The sequence below is a fragment of the Oncorhynchus keta genome, chromosome 2 (genome assembly GCF_023373465.1).
Source record: "Oncorhynchus keta strain PuntledgeMale-10-30-2019 chromosome 2, Oket_V2, whole genome shotgun sequence".
NCBI classification, from domain to species: Eukaryota; Metazoa; Chordata; class Actinopteri; order Salmoniformes; family Salmonidae; genus Oncorhynchus; species Oncorhynchus keta.
Window position 1 is genome coordinate 40,940,699 of NC_068422.1, and position 20,134 is coordinate 40,960,832.

Consider the following 20,134-nt stretch of genomic DNA (forward strand, 5'->3'; position numbering starts at 1 on the left):
ACAAATAATATAGATGAGAACTCTCTTGGTAGATAGTGTGGTCTACAACTTATCATAAGGTACTCTACCACAGGCGAGCAATACCTCGAAAGATCTTTAATATTAGACAACACGCCCCAGCTGTTATTGACAAATAGACACATACCCCCACCCCTAGTCTTACCAGACGTAGCTTCTCTGTTCTGCCGGGGGCATGGAAAATCCCACCAGCTCTACATTATCCATGTCGTTGTTCATCCACGACTCAGTGAAACATAAGATACTACGCTTTTTAATGTCCCGTTGGTAGAATGATCTTGATCGTAGGTCATCGATTTTATTTTCCAATGATTGCACATTGGCCAATAGAATGGATGGCAGTGGAAGTTCACTCGCTTGCCTACGAATTCTCAGAAGGCAGTCCGACCTCCGCCCCCCTTTCTCCGTCTTTTATTCATGCAAATTATGGGGATTTGGGCCTGTTCACGGGAAAGCAGTACGTCCTTTCGTCGAACTCGTTAAAGGAAAAAGTTTCTTCCATTTCGAGGTGAGTAGTCGCTGTTCTAATATCCAGAAGTTATTTTCTGGCATAAGAGACGGTAGCAGCAAGTTAAAAAATAAGTTACGAGCAATGCAAAAAAAAAACGAGCAAAATAGGAAGAGGGGAGAGGTTGTCATCTGCCTCTGTGACCAAGTCGTGTGGAAATGATGGGGACGGGTGGACTGAAGAGAACCCAGTGTGGCGCCTTCCTCCATCCTTGATTTCTGTTGTGTTAATTATCGCTCCCCTTTCAAAAATTAATCAGTCTGAGAGAGGGAAATGGAAACACATTCCATGACAGTCTGTTTGTTGTTGTTATATTTGTTGTTTGTGGCAACCTGATTATCTCAGAATTCTTTATTTATGTTACCGATGTTGACCAACGTCTCTGTCTATTGATTTCTTTCTTTCTCTCTTCCTCTCTTTCTTTGCCTCTCTTTTTTTCTCCCTCCCTGTTTCCATCCCTTTCTCTCTCTCGCTCCCTCTTGCTGTGTCTCTCAGGTTTTGGGGACATGGCTGTGTCTAACTCTATAGGCAGCAATGTGTTTGATATCCTTATTGGACTGGGCCTTCCCTGGGCCCTGCAGACTCTTGCCATCAACTACGGCTCCTACGTAAGTAACAAACACTGTTTCTCCTAACCCTGGCTGTGTAAGGTCTTTAGTAAACCTCTATCAGAAATGCACAATAAAAACGGACATTTGATTCTGTGAAGGTAATATTGATGTTGCTTTTTATTGTGAGAGATGACACAATTGAAATTTTGTCCAGAGCCCTCTCAGCTCCTGTCAAATGGCACCAATGTTATGTATGTTTATGTACAGTATTAGTCAGAGTCATGACATGTTTACGTAGCCATTGGAGCATCTGCTATTTGTGATCACTGTAGATAAACATATATATTCCAGTTTGACATGTGACTGGGCCCTAACACCTGAAAGAGATGGGAGAAAAGTAGCTGTCAGCAGTCCAAGAGAAATACAGCGTTGAGTGCACCTGTAGCCCACTGTGCCAGAATCACACTAGATAAAACACACGTGGGGGAGCTGTGGCAGGGAAGGAATGCCTACATTCATCTGTTCCCAGGAGCAGACAGACAAGCTTTTGCTGCCTTGCTGCTTTTGGAGTGTGGCGTGTTACATGATTATTCCCAATGAAGGCTTTGACTGTGTGTTAGGGAATTGAGCCGAGTGTTGGGGGCTAATGTAGGAGTGAGATACAGTGCATTTGGAAACGTATTCAGACCCCTTCAATAAAATGTATTTATAAAGCCCTTATTACATTAGCTGAGTGCTGTACAGAAACCCAGCCTAAAACCCCAAACAGCAAGCAATGCAGGTGTAGAAGCACTTGACTTTTTCCACATTTTGTTATGTTACAGCCTTATTCTAAAATTGATTACATCATTTTTTCCCCCATCAATCTACACACAATATCCCATAATGATGAAGCAAAAAAAGTTTTCTATACATTTTTTGCAAATGTATAATTTTCTTTTTGGAAATATCACATTTACATTAGTATTCAGAGCCTTTACTTTGGCAGTGATAACAACCTGGAGTATTCTTGGGTATGACGCTACAAGCTTGGCACACCTGTATTTGGGAAGTTCCTCCCATTCTTCTCTGCAGATCCTCTCAAGCTCTGTCAGGTTGGATGGGGAGCGTCGCTGAACAGGTCTCTCCAGAGATGTCCGATCAGGTTCTAGTCCGGGCCCTGGCTGGGCCGGTCAAGGACATTCGGAGACTTGTCCTGAAGCCAAAAAAAAGAGTTCAATCTTGGTTTCATCAGACCAGAGAATCTTGTTTCTCATGGTCTGAGAGTTTTTAGATGCCTTTTGGCAAACTCCAATTATGCTGTCATGTGCCTTTTACTGAGGAGTGGCTTCCGTCTGGCCACTCTACCATAAAGGCCTTATTGGTGGAGTGCTGCAGAGATGGCTGTGGTTCTGGAAGGTTTTCCCATCTCCACAGAGTAACTCTGGAGCTCTTTCAGATTGACCATTGGGTCCTTGATCACCTCCCTGACCAGGCACTTCTCCCCCGATTGCTCAGTTTGGCCATATGGCCAGCTCCAGGAAGAGTCTTGGTGGTTCCAACTTCTTCCATTTAAGAATGATGGAGTCTACTGTGTTCTTGGGGACCTGCAATGCTGCAGAAATGTTTTGGTACCCTTCCCCAGATCGTGCCTCAACACAATCCTGTATCGGAGCTCTACGGACAATTCCTTCGACCTCATGGCTTGGTTTTAGCTCTGACAAGTACTGTTAACTGTGGGACCTTATATGTGTGCCTTTCCAAATCATGTCCAATAAATTGAATTTACCACAGGTGGACTTCCCATCAAGTTGTAGAAACATCAAGGATGATCAATGGAAACAGGATGCACCTGAGCTCAATTTCGAGTCTCATAGCAAAGGGTCTGAATACTATTTTATATTTAATACATTTACAGTGCCTTGCGAAAGTATTCCGCCCCCTTGAACTTTGCAACCTTTTGCCACATTTCAGGCTTCAAACATAAAGATATAAAACTGTATTTTTTTTTGAAGAATCAACAACAAGTGGGACACAATCATGAAGTGGAATGACATTTATTGGATATTTCAAACTTTTTTAACAAATCAAAAACTGAAAAATTGGGCGTGCAAAATTATTCAGCCCCTTTACTTTCAGTGCAGCAAACTCTCTCCAGAAGTTCAGTGAGGATCTCTGAATGATCCAATGTTGACCTAAATGACTAATGATGATAAATACAATCCACCTGTGTGTAATCAAGTCTCCGTATAAATGCACCTGCACTGTGACAGTCTCAGAGGTCCGTTAAAAGCGCAGAGAGCATCATGAAGAACAAGGAACACACCAGGCAGGTCCGAGATACTGTTGTGAAGAAGTTTAAAACATCCCAAGGAGCACTGTGCAAGCGATAATATTGAAATGGAAGGAGTATCAGACCACTGCAAATCTACCAAGAACTGGCCGTCCTTCTAAACTTTCAGCTCATACAAGGAGAAGACTGATCAGAGATGCAGCCAAGAGGCCCATGATCACTCTGGATGAACTGCAGAGATCTACAGCTGAGGTGGGAGAATCTTTCCATAGGACAACAATCAGTCGTATATTGCACAAATCTGGCCTTTATGGAAGAGAGGCAAGAAGAAAGACATTTCTTAAAGATATCCATAAAAAGTGTTGTTTAAAGTTTGCCACAAGCCACCTGGGAGACACACCAAACATGTGGAAGAAGGTGCTCTGGTCAGATGAAACCAAAATTGAACTTTTTGGCAACAATGCAAAACGTTATGTTTGGCGTAAAACCAACACCCTGAACACACCATCCCACTGTCAAACATGGTGGTGGCAGCATCATGGTTTGGGCCTGCTTTTCTTCAGCAGGGACAGGGAAGATGGTTAAAATTGATGGGAAGATGGATAGAGCCAAATACAGGACCATTCTGGAAGAAAACCTGATGGAGTCTGCAAAAGACCTGAGACTGGGACGGAGATTTGTCTTCCAACAAGACAATGATCCAAAACATAAAGCAAAATCTACAATGGAATGGTTCAAAAATAAACATATCCAGGTGTTAGAAAGAACTGGAAACTGCTGTTCACAAATGCTCTCCATCCAACCTCACTGAGCTCGAGCTGTTTTGCAAGGAGGAATGGGAAAAAATGTCAGTCTCTCGATGTGCAAAACTGATAGAGACATACCCCAAGCAACTTACAGCTGTAATCGCAGCAAAAGGTGGCGCTACAAAGTATTAACTTAAGGGGGCTGAATAATTTTGCACGCCCAATTTTTCAGTTTTTGATTTGTTAAAGAAGTTTGAAATATCCAATAAATGTCGTTCCACTTCATGATTGTGTCCCACTTGTTGTTGATTCTTCACAAAAAAATACAGTTTTATATCTTTATGTTTGAAGCCTGAAATGTGGCAAAAGGTCGCAAAGTTCAAGGGGGCCGAATACTTTCGCAAGGCACTGTACATACATTTCTATAAACCTGTTTTTGCTTTTGTCATTATGGGGTACTGTGTGTAGATTGATGAGAAAAATATATAATTTAACCCATTTTTGAATAAATCAAATATTATTTGTCACATGTGTAACAGTATAACTTTAGACCGTCCCCTCGCCCATACCCGGGCGCGAACCAGGGACCCTCTGCACACATCAACAACAGTCACCCACGAAGCATCGTTACCCATCGCTCCACAAAAGCCGCGGCCCTTGCAGAGCAAGGGGAACTACTACTTCAAGGTCTCAGAGCAAGTGACGTCACCGATTGAAACGATATTTAGCGCGCACCGCTAACTAAGCTAGCCGTTTCACATCCGTTACACATGCACCAAACACAACAGGTGACCTTACAGTAACCTTACAGTGAAATGCTTACTTACAAGCTCTTAACCAGCAATGCAGTTAACACTCATTTTTCTAAAGTAAAAATGTACAAAAATGAGGGTAGCAGTAAAATAACAGTAGCGAGGCTATATACAGGGAGTACCGGTACAGAGTAATTGAGATAATATGTACATGTAGGTAGAGTCAAAGTGATAAACGGCAGCATAAAAGAGAGGGGGGGGGGCAATGCAAATTGTCTGGGTAGCCATTTGATTAGCTGTTAATGAGTCTTATGAATTGGGGGTAGAACTTTTAAGAAGCCTTTTGGACCTAGACTTGGCACTCTGGTACTGCTTGCCATGTGATAGCAGAGAAAACAATCTATGACTAGGGGGGCTGGAGTCTTCGACCATTTACCTCTACACCGCCTGGTATAGAGGTCCTGGATGGCAGGAAGCTGTGATGTACTGGGCCATACGCACTACCCTCTTTTTTTGCCTTGCGGCCGAGCAGTTGCAATACCAGGCAGTGCTACAACCAGTCAGGGTGCTCTCGATGGAGCAGCTGTAGGCTGTAACGTAACAAAATGTGGAATAGGTAAAGGGGACTGAATACTTTCTGAATGCACTGTACAGAGAACAGCTTATGGATACTGTAAACATTTCAAAAGGGCCCCCCAAAAAAGAGCTGGCATAAGACCATATAATCGTTTGATGTAACTTGTGTTTTTGAAACTATTATTCTCTTCTGGAAACAGCAGGTGTACACTTCATACCGGTGCAAAAGTGTTGTAAATCAGTTCCCAACCCCATGGTTTAACTTCTTCTGTGCCTGTTTAAACCTTTCTTCTCTTAGATTAAACTGAACAGCAAAGGGCTCATCTTCTCTGTGGGACTTCTGTTGGGGTCTGTGTTCCTCACAGTGAGTCATTCCATGTATATGTCTACGATTATAAATAATAAAATATACTTGTGTATTGTATTTTACAGTCTATGCAGAATTACATTTGAGTAGAGCAACCATAAATGTAATTCCTTAATCTCTTCCCTCGCTCTCTTAGGTCCTAGGGGTACATCTGAATGGGTGGAAACTGGACCGTCGTTTGGGCCTGGTGTGTCTGCTCATGTACAGCATCTTTCTCTGCTTCTCCATCCTCATTGAGTACAACGTCTTCACCTTTGTCAACCTGCCTACCTGCAGAGACCGGTGAGACCCAGTTCTCACTCTCCCTTCTCTTTCTCCTCCCCATCCTCCTCCACTCTCCGGGAGATGGTCCGGCTTGGGAGGGATCTGTCTGCACCTCAGATATTTGTATTATTATTATTTTCTTTATGGTCAGTGCAATAAGGAGTAGTGTGTGTGTGTGTGTGTATGTGTGTGTGGTTTAAAGAGGAGATAAACTGGGCACACATGCAGGAGCACAAACTGACTTGTAAAAAGCTTTCACACAGGACGCGTGAACAAAGCTATTGTTGTCGACTACTGCCTACTTTGATGTGAAGATTTTTATTTGTTTAGGACTTTTGTAAAGGTGTCTGAAACTGCATTATAGTCTACCGTGTGATTTTGCTGACAATTTCTAATGTAATGTTTATTAGCTGCTAACTGGCTTTGATGAAAGCCGGTCTTATACGAGTCTATAATGTGTAGTGGAATAGTGTTGTTTGAACAATATTAAATGAAATGTTTCCCGCTTTGTAAATACATGCAAGCAGATATTCTATTTATTAATTTATTGAATGTTATTTATTTTAAATCCAAACCAACCCGGTTGGTCTGGAAGATGAGCTCATTTTGGAGATACTGTCTGTAGAGAGTAGTGACACCAACAACCCCTTGGCATGTTATGAGACTCCAGTCTAAAGTCACTTTCAACATTCCTTTGACTCTTGCAAAAGAGGAATCTCTACTAAAAGTATTCTGAGCATTTACTCTTATGACGGACTTGATTTAGATCGTCACACGAAGAAAATGCATCCTTAGCAAAGTCAAACCTATTCAGTGAGACTGCACTGAAGTATATCATATGTGGTGTCTGTCCAAGGTGGGAGACGGTCTCTGTTTCAATGACAATGAGTGTCCCTACTTGCTGATTATTATGGCAATCTGGTCAAATGAAGCAAACTTTGTGAAACGGTAAACTCCTTTTTTCTACAAATGGAGCTCAAGAGAATATGTGCTGCCACATAGGGGCACAACCATGAACTACAGCACAGTATTGGATTCCTACAGACCTTTTCTTGTTCCAAGTAACTTTTTACCAAATGTACATTGCCTAGCTGGACTTCCTGTATAAAGGATGGATTTCCTGTTCCACCGACACACAGAGGAAATTAGGCAGTTCTGTACTAATGAGTACTCAGAGTGTTATGATTCATAGAGGTAGAGATGCACTTTAAATAAAGCATCTGAACCTTGGCTGACGTGATGTTGGTTGAGCTGCGGTAATTCATTTTTTGTAATGCACAATGTTTAGATTTGTCCAGATGGTAGGTTGTGCTACATTTAAATCAGTTCTTTACGCCTTTAGTTTTGGGGATTATATCAGACGTAATCTGTAGACATGCAGGGGATTCGAGGACACTTGTTCAAGGCAAGCCAACCAGTCGTGCGTTGATTGAATGTTTGCTATGTTAGTAACACCATCGCACCTTTTTTTGACGTTTACAAAATATATTTATCACACCACTGTAAACACACAGCAGACTAAGGGCCCTATTCAATCCGCATCGCGGAAGTTCAGTTTTAAAGCGGGATTGAAATTTAAAGGCAATATTCCCGCTTTAGCAGAGTTTACATTAACAGTAAACACTGCATATAGTCGACTCAATCCGGAATTACTTTTACATTTCTGTTGCGAAGCTGTAACGCTTCAGTTTTACAGATTGAATAGAGCCCTAAAACCATCTGTAAAAACTACGATTTTTCATTTGGTAGTTTTTTTTTCATAAATGCAAATAACACACATTTATTGGAAGAAAAAAAAACTTGCTTTACAAACTGCTCTGAATGACATCTTGTGAACACTCATTTTATGGACCAATAACACAATATCTCAAATACATAAATGATGATTACAAAAAGTCTCAATGTACAAAGTATTAGGGTTGCATTTATTTTGAAGAATGTTTATCGTTTGTTTTTTGTTCATATATTTATTTGTCTTGGGAAATGTATAGAGACGGAGCCCAACTCTAATGTCAAAGGAAAACAGAGTTTTTAAAATGTAAAATAATTTATAATGCAATAATGATGAGCTGTACAATGTAAATATGTTCATTTGATCGAAGGCACATTTCTAGATGGTATGTACAGTTGCACATCCCTCTGTCAAGAGAGTAAAATGTATCTTGTAGGGCAGACTAAAGTGGTTCACAGAAGTCTGCACTGGAAGCTTGATATGAAAAGTGACTTATATACATATCTACCAAGCCTATAAGTCAAAGACTCCTAACTAGTTCTAATTGGCCAATATCATATAAATATCCCCATGCAGCATTCAATACATTAAGTTGAAAAGATATCTTCAGTGGCACATCCAACTGAAATGTTAACCAGTGACATACTCATCCTTAGCCATAATACCATTGACAAATATGGTCAGATGTCATGTTGTGCTGCTGTTCATTTGTCCCTGGTTTGATGAGGATTATAATCTGAAAACAGGTACTATACAACACAGGAGGTTGGTGGCACCTTCATTGGGGAGGACGGGCTCGTGTTAATGGCTGGAGCAGAATTGGTGGAATGATATCATATATCAAACATGGTTTCCATGTGTTTGATGCCATTCCATTTGCGCCATTCCGACCATTATTATGAGCTGTTTTTCCCCCACAACTCCTATACCACCATGTGCTTGAAATTCACGAAGACTCATATCTGCAGGTGAGCGGTCTTGAAGAAAGGAATATTTTAGTATTTTGTGAAGTTCACATGGTGATATATTGCTGATGTACATATATACATACATGTAAATGTATTTATATATTTTGTCTTAATCTGTATATTTGTTCAATATATTTTCATAGATATGATCTTAGGTCCCCCTTGGTACCCTCCTTAGTCCTTTGTTTTGTTGTGTTTGAGATTTTGATATCACCTTGTCCTTTGTTAACTTGCATGGATATATTTTAATATAATACATTATTTAATGGTAATTATAATGTAATTTGAATCAGAATGATATATATATTAAAGATGGCACTAAAATTGGCTGTTGAACTGGACCTCCTAGATGGCTGCATGTTGTTTCTGATAGGATTGCTAAGTTTGATGATGTAATGTTAATCAAATAACCTGAAGTATGCCTCCGGAACAGGGAGGTCAAAACAGAATGGTTTACTTTGTGTGCCGATGTTTCAGATGTCATTTAGAAAACTTTTGGTACTTCCGCATAAATAAAGTATATTTGCTTAAGGTAATGCATGTATCCTTGTGTTGCTTTCCACACTACCACCAGAAAAGCTTTTATTATAAAGTATATAACATAACTTTAGATGTGAAATTAAAAAGAGAGGAGAAAGAGAATGTGAAAGATACTCACAAAACTGGTATTTGCATGAGTCAATTATCTGTCTAATTTCACAGCACATACTGCCCCTTTATTGTGTAAGTGTTGTGGCATTATATTGGGCATTCACAATTGTTGGAGCACATGCACTTGGCAAATTAGCAGAGAATGTGACCATGCAGCTCACTCTGGCCTGCTCTTGACATTATTCTACAAAAATGCTATCAGACTCTCATAATGCTGAAAAGAAATGTTGCAGGCTACCCCCACAAGGTCATGTCTTGATAGGATGAAGATTATTTTAGCTAACCCTTTTCCTAAATTTAAATTCTTCTATCCTGCTACGTTCATTCTCCAAAATCAATTTTGACAAACTGTAGGCCTATAGTATCGTTGAGGAAAGATCAGATGGGACCATTCTAGCCAGTGAGAGGGCAGATATGCTTATGACGGTTTTGACTAGTTACCACAGCCAAAGTAAAAATTGGCCATCATAATTAATTATTTTTGTTGTTGTTGCTTTTTGCTCTTCATTCAAGGTTAGGCATAAGGTTAGCAGTGTGGTTAAGGTTAGATTTAAAATCACATTTTAAGAAGATAACTTGTAGAAATGGGCAGGGCTTACGACTGTGGTAACTAGTGATGACCAATCACATGTTTTTTTTCTCAAAGTTGCAGGGATGTCACGTCCTACAGTACTTTTATAAGTACACTCGTAATAATCACTACGAAACTTCTATTCGATCAAATAACATTTCAAATAAACCATTAAAAAAACGTTGAACAAATACAGCACTATCATTTACCATACAAAAACTCATCGCCTTGTGAGCTAAAAAATTAAGAAAAGACGCCACCTGCTGGAGAAGACAGATGTTGGGCCCAGTTATCCCTCTTGATTCGCCTCTTCCTCTCTGGTTAACATAAGTCAACCTATTTACTTTAGACTCAAAACGATGAAACGTTTAGTTTCATGTAACAAAGTTTATTTTCGATTTCCACTTTAAAAAATGTATCACATTTTGTTAATAACATGTATTGAATCATAAGAAACATTTTCACTCAAATAAATTCTCACCCAACTTTGAAACATGGTTCTCTTTGATTGGGCTCATGGCAATGGCTTCTACCTGAGCACATGGTAATTGTCTGCCATTCACACGCATATGCAATGTTCCCTAAAAAATATATATATTTCAGCACTGAGCACATTTCAAGTCCTCTGACCGCAAACTTGAACTTAGTACAAATGATTTGCAACTTTCAGCGCATGTTTACTGTAAACACTGAGGCTGTACCCACTAAGATAAAGTTTCAGACAGTGATCAAGTAGTGTTGATTGATGCAAGAAACGACTTTACAAAATAAAATGCATTATTATTCCCATACCATTACTACAGAGAATCAAACAAATGATGCTACCCCCTGCCTATAGTCCGAGACAGTGGACGCAGCATAATACCCACAAAACCTAGTGGTTAAACCCGGTAATGGTTCCAATCATTTTTTCACAATTCATTTTTGCATCTGGGATTTTAGAACATAATTACATTATACGGTCTGTGTTTCGTGTAGGCTTAACCTGGCATGACGTTTTGATAACAGTGTAATTCTCACTTGGACAAGGTGAGTTTTATCAATACACTGGACTCAATTTACTCCCAAATTTAACACAAAAAGGCAAATTAGCAACAGAGAAAACCTCAGCAAGACTACAAATTCCTGCAGGAAGCTCCTGCAGGTCATCTTTAGCCGACACTCTCAGCTACCAGCGCAATCAGAGACCTACTGTGTCCAATCCATGATATTCTTACGTCCCTTTTCACTGTTTTAGCTAACCACAGACTACACAAGCTAACTAGTTAGCAGAGCAGTAGATCAAAAAATAGCCTCGATAACTGTTTGTACAGTATTTCAACTATATCAGACCTCATGGCATTTTTCAAGGATGAGTATAAGAGCCTTAAAAGGGGAGAAGACCATGATAAGTCGGAAAAAGCTGCACTTGTCCTCGTGAAAATGACAGTTTATTAAATATTCTACAGCTATAATGTCAATCAAATCAAACTATTTTAAATAGCACATTTCTTACAACTAATACATTTCAAGGTGTTGCACTGAAAGGCATGTGGCACTTAAAGGAAAGGTTCACCTATTTTTCATATGATATTGTTTTTGTGGATCTCTGAGTAATGTTTTATCGATTCCCTGGGTCATTTCATGTTCTCATGTGTATCTGAGTTATTGGAGTTCAAGCAGGCAGAAATCCATCCGGGATGACGTAGTACCGTGATAAAGTCGCTCTCACTGCACTGGAAGTTAATAGGAATACAACTTTCAGTTGGCAAAAATGTCTATCATACATGTCATATTTCAATACTGGCCGATATCATTCGGGAGGATGTCTTCTCTCAAATGAGCCACTGATCATATTTTTTTGATATTCCTAACTCGAGAAATGTTCAATTTAACAGTGTCTAGTACATTTTTCATATTTGTCTGCCTGTTTAGTCCAGGGTGCGTTGCATGGTGCCGTTTCCAGAGATATTATAGAAAGGAGATGAATGAAGGAACGTGAATGAAGGAACGTATAACGTCCCATGCAGCAGACTGTCGACCAATCACGTTCCCATTTTCATGTTGTATCACGCGTTTGCTAAGCTAATCGTCATGCAATCCCTTTTTAAAGTATGTCGAGGAACGTGCCTATTTTCCACCAAAGTATAATGTTACGATTCCATCGCCCAGAATGCACCGCACGGTCCATTGATGTAGCATGGGCAACGATTCCCATCTCCTCAAAAGTATGTCTGCCATTGCAAATACTAGACTCCATTCTGTGACACACATCGATCTGCAGGTTGAACATGGTGAGATTGTAGACTCTTGATAGCCTGAAAATTTCCAAAACAAACTGCACTAACTGGATACTTTACACAATAATAAAAGACAATACCAGCATGTATGGTTACATTTGCTTGCTAGCTACAGTGCCTTGCGAAAGTATTCGGCCCCCTTGAACTTTGCGACCTTTTGCCACATTTCAGGCTTTAAACATAAAGATATAAAACTGTATTGTTTTGTGAAGAATCAACAACAAGTGGGACACAATCATGAAGTGGAACGACATTTATTGGATATTTCCAACTTTTTTAACAAATCAAAAACTGAAAAATTGGGCGTGCAAAATTATTCAGCCCCTTTACTTTCAGTGCAGCAAACTCTCTCCAGAAGTTCAATGAGGATCTCTGAATGATCCAATGTTGACCTAAATGACTAATGATGATGAATACAATCCACCTGTGTGTAATCAAGTCTCCGTATAAATGCACCTGCACTGTGACAGTCTCAGAGGTCCGTTAAAAGCGCAGAGAGCATCATGAAGAACAAGGAACACACCAGGCAGGTCCGAGATACTGTTGTGAAGAAGTTTAAAGCCGGATTTGGATACAAAAAGATTTCCCAAGCTTTAAACATCCCAAGGAGCACTGTGCAAGTGATAATATTGAAAGACCTGGCAGTCCCTCTAAACTTTCAGCTCATACAATGAGAAGACTGATCAGAGATGCAAATCAAATAAAATCAAATCAAATTTTATTTGTCACATACACATGGTTAGCAGATGTTAAATGCGAGTGTAGCGAAATGCTTGTGCTTCTAGTTCCGACAATGCAGTGATAACCAACAAGTAATCTAACTAACAATTCCAAAACTACTGTCTTATACACAGTGTAAGGGGATAAGGAATATGTACATAAGGATATATGAATGAGTGATGGTACAGAGCAGCATACAGTAGATGGTATCGAGTACAGTATATACATATGAGATGAGTGTGTAGACAAAGTAAACAAAGTGGCATAGTTAAAGTGGCTAGTGATACATGTGTTACATAAGGATGCAGTCGATGATGTAGAGTACAGTATATACATATGCATATGAGATGAATAATGTAGGGTAAATAACATTATATAAGGTAGCATTGTTTAAAGTGGCTAGTGATATATTTACATAATTCCCATCAATTCCCATTATTAAAATGGCTGGAGTTGGGTCAGTGTCAATGACAGTGTGTTGGCAGCAGCCACTCACTGTTAGTGGTGGCTGTTTAACAGTCTGATGGCCTTGAGATAGAAGCTGTTTTTCAGTCTCTCGGTCCCAGCTTTGATGCACCTGTACTGACCTCGCCTTCTGGATGATAGCGGGGTGAACAGGCAGTGGTTCGGGTGCTTGATGTCCTTGATGATCTTTATGGCCTTCCTGTAACAACGGGTGGTGTAGGTGTCCTGGAGGGCAGGTAGTTTGCCCCCGGTGATGCGTTGTGCAGTCCTCACTACCCTCTGGAGAGCCTTACGGTTGAGGGCGGAGCAGTTGCCGTACCAGGCGGTGCAGCCAAGAGGCCCATGATCACTCTGGATGAACTGCAGAGATCTACAGCTGAGGTGGGAGAATCTGTCCATAGGACAACAATCAGTCGTATATTGCACAAATCTGGCCTTTATGGAAGAGTGGCAAGAAGAAAGCCATTTCTTAAAGATATCCATAAAAAGTGTTGTTTAAAGTTTGCCACACGCCACCTGGGAGACACACCAAACATGTGGAAGAAGGTGCTCTGGTCAGATGAAACCAAAATTTCACTTTTTGGCAACAATGCAAAACGTTATGTTTGGCGTAAAAGCAACACCCTGAACACACCATCCCCACTGTCAAACATGGTGGTGGCAGCATCATGGTTTGGGCCTGCTTTTCTTCAGCAGGGACAGGGAAGATGGTTAAAATTGATGGGAAGATGGATGGAGCCAAATACAGGACCATTCTGGAAGAAAACCTGATGGAGTTTGCAAAAGACCTGAGACTGGGATGGAGATTTGTCTTCCAACAAGACAATGATCCAAAACATAAAGCAAAATCTACAATGGAATGGTTCAAAAATAAACATATCCAAGTGTTAGAATGGCCAAGTCAAAGTCCAGACCTGAATCAAATTGAGAATCTGTGGAAAGAACTGGAAACTGCTGTTCACAAATGCTCTCCATCCAACCTCACTGAGCTCGAGCTGTTTTGCAAGGAGGAATGGGAAAAAATTTCAGTCTCTCGATGTGCAAAGCTGATAGAGACATATCCCAAGCGACTTACAGCTGTAATCACAGCAAAAGGTGGCGCTACAAAGTATTAACTTAAGGGGACTGAATAATTTTGCACGCCCAATTTTTCAGTTTTTGATTTGTTAAAAAAGTTTGAAATATCCAATAAATGTCGTTCCACTTCATGATTGTGTCCCACTTGTTGTTGATTCTTCACAAAAAATACAGTTTTATATCTTTATGTTTGAAGCCTGAAAGGTGGCAAAAGGTCGCAAAGTTCAAGGGGGCCGAATACTTTCGCAAGGCACTGTAGCTACAAAGCTAGCCAGCCAGCAAACCCATTGAGAGAGCGTTGCATTGTGGATTTTGTAGTCGACTTGAGCTACAGATTTCCACAATGATTTTCCATGTTGCTACCAAACTTATTATGAAGAAAATAAAACATGTGTTCACAAAATATATTGTTTTTACATATTAGTGTTATTTAACACTGTAAATTAAAGGAATGAGTGATTTTGGGTGGATTGTTCCTTTAAAAAAATCAAATCAAATGTTATTGGTCGCATACACATGGTTAGCAGATGTTAATGCGAGTGTAGCAAAATCCTTCCTCTAGGCAGGCCTCTACAGGTGACCAGGGGGTTCTCGCTACCACATGTGAATGCCTCCGTAGAGCTCATGAGTGTAGCCATGCAGCCTATTTTGGCAGTTCACAATATCGGCTGTACGGATGTGGAATGCGAGTGGAGGAAGCCAGGCATGCCCAACCAGGTGCAGTCAGTGGAAGACCTGTACCTGGCTGAAGACTACAACCCTCTGTCCCGAGAGACAACAGAGGAGGATCTTGGCTGAGGAACTGACTCCGGGGCAGGTTCTCTTTGAACCTGAGCCAGAGCAACCACAACCCTCTCTGTCTGTACTGGATATTGTTAAAAAACAAGGGCCCCTGGGGCATGCAGGCATCCTGGCTGGCATGTTGCTGTTGGACAGCACACCAATCAGGACAGCACACCAATCCCAAATGACACATCATGAGGAGAGAGAAGTTGACTGCCAGCAATTACGGAGCAGTGGTTAGGGCCAAGCGTGTTACTCCATCGCTGCAAAAAAGGGTCCTCAGATCAGTCATTGGATAAAGTGTTGTTTGTAAAGTGGGGCACTGGTAGAAGATCCAGGCATCAAGGCATTCAAATGGGTACAGGGATGGATGTGCAGGAGTCAGGGTTTTGGGTCACAAGGTCTGGGATCCTGGGTGCCTCATCGGATGGTCTGGTGGGTATCATAGCAGCAGTGGTAGGTTATAGTCCAATGACAAAACTACATTTATGAACATTCCTAAAGATTACTTTTCAACATTGCCTATTCCCGAACATTCTCACTACTTAGAAAAACGTAATAGTGTCGGGCTTTCCTCATGCCTGTTTTCATGATGGTGATAGAGTGTGAATGCTAGCGTGAATGCTGGCTAGCTACCGACTAGAACATAAGCTAGCCAAGACCAACAACACAAAATGAACAGACTAAACAGATGCCACTAACAGTCGTAAATGTAGTTAAAAACAGACTATGAAATGTTTTCCACACACATAGCTACGTGTAGCCTACTTGGAAATCGGGTCTCCACAATTTCCCACTCTCCCACGCTGAATAGTCTGAAGCCATGGGGCTCTTCTTTCAGGCTATATTTCCCTAAGTCGGAGCATTGCGAACCGTAGGTCGGTATTTTTGAACAAACACAGCAGCTTCCGTCATCATGAAGTGCTTTGAGAGATTAGTCAAGGACCATATCACCTCCGCCCAACCTGACACCCTAGACCCACTCCAATTTGCTTACCGCCCAAATAGGTCCACAGACGATGCAATCTCAACCACACTGCCCACTGCCCTAACCCATCTGGACAAGAGGAATACCTATGTGAGAATGCTGTTCATCGACTACAGCTCAGCATTTAACACCATGGTACCCTCCAAACTCATCATCAAGCTTGAGACCCTGGGTCTCGACCCCGCCCTGTGCAACTGGGTACTGGACTTCCTGACGGGCCGCCCCCAGGTGGTGAGGGTAGGTAACAACATCTCCACCCCACTGATCCTCAACACTGGGGCCCCACAAGGGTGCATTCTGAGCCCTCTCCTATACTCCCTGTTCACCCACGACTGCGTGGCCATGCACGCCTCCAACTCAATCATCAAGTTTGCGGACGACACTACAGTGGTAGGCTTGATTACCAACAATGACGAGACGGCCTACAAGGAGGAGTTGAGAGCCCTCGGAGTGTGGTGTCAGGAAAATAACCTCACACTCAACATCAACAAAACTAAGGAGATGATTGTGGACTTCAGGAAACAGCAGAGGGAGCACCCCCCTATCCACATCGATGGGACAGCAGTGGAGAGGGTAGTAAGTTTTAAATTCCTCGGCGTACATGTCACAGACAAACTGAATTGGTCCACCCACACAGACAGCATCGTGAAGAAGGCTCAGCAGCGCCTCTTCAACCTCAGGAGGCTGAAGAAATTCGGCTTGTCACCAAAAGCACTCACAAACTTCTACAGATGCACAGTCGAAAGCATCCTGTCGGGCTGTATCACTGCCTGGTACGGCAACTACTCCGCCCACAACCGTAAAGCTCTCCAGAGGGTAGTGAGGTCTGCACAACGCATCACCGGGGGCAAACTACCTGCCCTCCAGGACACCTACACCACCCGATGTTACAGGAAGGCCATAAAGATCATCAAGGACAACAACCACCCGAGCCACTGCCTGTTCACCCCGCTATCATCCAGAAGGCGAGGTCAGTACAGGTGCATCAAAGCTGGGACCGAGAGACTGAAAAACAGCTTCTATCTCAAGGCCATCAGACTGTTAAACAGCCACCACTAACATTGAGTGGCTGCTGCCAACACACTGACACTGACTCAACTCCAGCCACATTAATAATGGGAATTGATGGGAAATTATGTAAAATATATCACTAGCCACTTTAAACAATGCTACCTAATATAATGTTACATACCCTACATTATTCATCTCATATGCATACGTATATACTGTACTCTATATCATCTACTGCATCCTTACGTAATACATGTATCACCAGCCACTTTAACTATGCCACTTTGTTTACATGCTCATCTCATATGTATATACTGTACTCGATACCATCTACTGTATCTTGCTTAGGCTGCTCTGTACCATCACTCATTCATATATCATTATGTACATATTCTTTATCCCCTTACACTGTGTATAAGACAGTAGTTTTGGAATTGTTAGTTGATTACTTGTTGGTTATTACTGCATTGTCGGAACTAGAAGCACAAGCATTTCGCTACACTCGCATTAACATCTGCAAACCATGTGTATGTGACAAATAAAATTTGATTTGATTTGATTTACTCCTACAGTTAACACTCACTACTTTTTTCCACCGATACTACCCAGTCTTACGCATATCTCTCACATCTAGGAATCTTCCTCCAACACACGGCTGCAAAATGACCATAAGCCTCTGCATCAAAACTCAGCAGTGTCTCATCTGTTTCACCACACTCTCCTCCGCCAGGTCTGCGTCATACCAGACGGTGGGCGTCACAGACATGGGAATCTTTCATTTCAGTTGATCCTCCTCAACACAATGCAACCCCAGTTATCACTCCTTTCAACAGCGCCCTAATCCGAACAGCAAAGCAAGTCACAGTTCATGTCCCAAGGCACATGGTGTGGAGTGGCTGCTCATCACGAGTTCACTTCAAGTTACTTTCACCAACTCAACAGTCACCAAACTCTTCTCCATCCAACCTGACACCAAATATGAATCAGCCAGAAGGCAATCCATTCTCTCCAACGACAACAAAAAAAATCACACTCCCACTGGGCCAGAATCATCTTTGTCATAATTTCCTTCTTCCCGCTCTTCACAGACACATCAAACTCTACACCATGCTGCTCCGAATCTCCTCTCTCTCTCTCTCTAAAATCAGTTTCACGTTCTGAGCTACTGAAGTACAGTTTTCCAATTTTATAATTGATACTAGAGATCTTCAGAGATCTATCTACCTCTACCCAAATACCCATCGGGTCGAGATCTAAAAAATGTCACAGGTCTGGGTCGGATCTGATTGTTACGGGTTGTTACGGGTCTCAGGTATGTGAAATTCTAACTGACTTGTCTGGAAGGACCCGTACAGATCTGAACGTGATGTTGCAGCAGCGAGAGAAATTTGATAAGCAAGAGCAGCAGCTTAAATTTTCACAAGAGTTGAGCATGTACAGTAGCAGTCGGATGTTTACACACACCTTAGCCAATTACATTTTAACTCAGTTTTTCACAATTCTTGACATTTAATCAGAGTAAAAATTCCCTGTCTTAGGTCAGTTAGGATCACCACTTTATTTTAAGAATGTGAAATGTCAGAATGATAGTTGAGATAATGATTTCTTTCAGCTTTTATTGCTTTCATCACATTCCCAGTGGGTCAGACGTTTACATACACTCAATTAGTATTTGGTAGCATTGCCTTTAAATTGTTTAAATTGGGTCAAACGTTTCGGGTAGCCTTCCACAACCTTCCCACAATAAGGTGGGTGAATTTTGGCCCATTCCTCCTAACAAAGCTGGTGTAACTGAGTCAGGTTTGTAGGCCTCCTTGCTCACACATGCTTTTTCAGTTCTGCCCACAAATGTTCTATAGGATTGAGGGCAGGACTTTGTGATTGCCACTCCAACACCTTGACATTGTTGTCCTTAAGCCATTTTGCAACAACTTTGAAAGTATGCTTGGGGTCATTGTCCATTTGGAAGACCCATTTGCAACCAAGCTTTAACTTCCTGACTGACATCTTGAGATGTTGCTTCAATATATCCACGTAATTTTCCTTGCCTCATGTTGCCATCTATTTTGTGAAGTGCACCAGTACCTCCTGCAGCAAAGCACCCCCACAACATGATGCTGCCACCCACGTGCTTCACGGTTGGGATGGTGTTCTTCGGCTTGTGAGCCTCCCCCTTTTACCTCCAAACATATTGATGGTCATTATGGCCAAACAGTTCTATTTTTGTTTCATCAGACCAGAGGACATTTCTCCAAAACGTACGATATTTAACCCATGTGCAGTTGCAAACTGTAGTCTGGCTTTTTTATGGCGGTTTTGCAGCAGTGGTTTCTTCCTTGCTGAGGTTATGTCGATATAGGACTCGTTTTACTGTGGATATAGATTACTGTGGTACCCGTTTCCTCCAGCATCTTCACAAGATCCTTTGCTGTTGTTCTGGGATTGATTAGCAATTTTCGCACCAAAGTACGTTCAGCTCTATGAGACAGAATGCGTCTCCTTCCTGAGCGGCATGACAGCTGTGTGGTTCTATGGTGTTTATAGTTGCATACTATTGTTTGTACAGATGAAAGTGGTACCTTCAGGCGTTTGGAAATTGCTCCCAAGGATGATCTAGACTTGTGGAAGTCTACAAAAAAAATTCTGAGGTCTTGGCTGATTTCTTTTGATTTTCCCATGATGTCAAGCAAAGAGGCACTGAGTTTGAAAGTAGGTCTTGAAATACATCCACAGGTACACCTCCAATTGACTCAAATTATGTCAATTAGCCTATCAGAAGCTTCTAAAGCCATGATATCATTTTCTGGAATTTTCCAAGCTGTTTAAAAGCACAGT

General features: G+C 41.5%; 1 protein-coding gene across 1 annotated transcript in view; it reads left to right on the plus strand.

Moving 5' to 3' along the window:
- The window catches only part of LOC118400281 (sodium/potassium/calcium exchanger 3-like), a 156,271-nt gene extending 145,447 nt beyond the window's left edge, over positions 1 to 10,824 (plus strand). Inside the window, exons 15-17 of the mRNA XM_035796970.2 lie at positions 1,022 to 1,134; positions 5,722 to 5,787; positions 5,927 to 10,824. Of these exons, the coding sequence (XP_035652863.1) occupies positions 1,022 to 1,134; positions 5,722 to 5,787; positions 5,927 to 6,076 (329 nt within the window). The 3' untranslated portion in view covers positions 6,077 to 10,824. The remainder of the gene's footprint in view (positions 1 to 1,021; positions 1,135 to 5,721; positions 5,788 to 5,926) is intronic.
- The last annotated feature ends 9,310 nt before the right edge of the window (positions 10,825 to 20,134 follow it).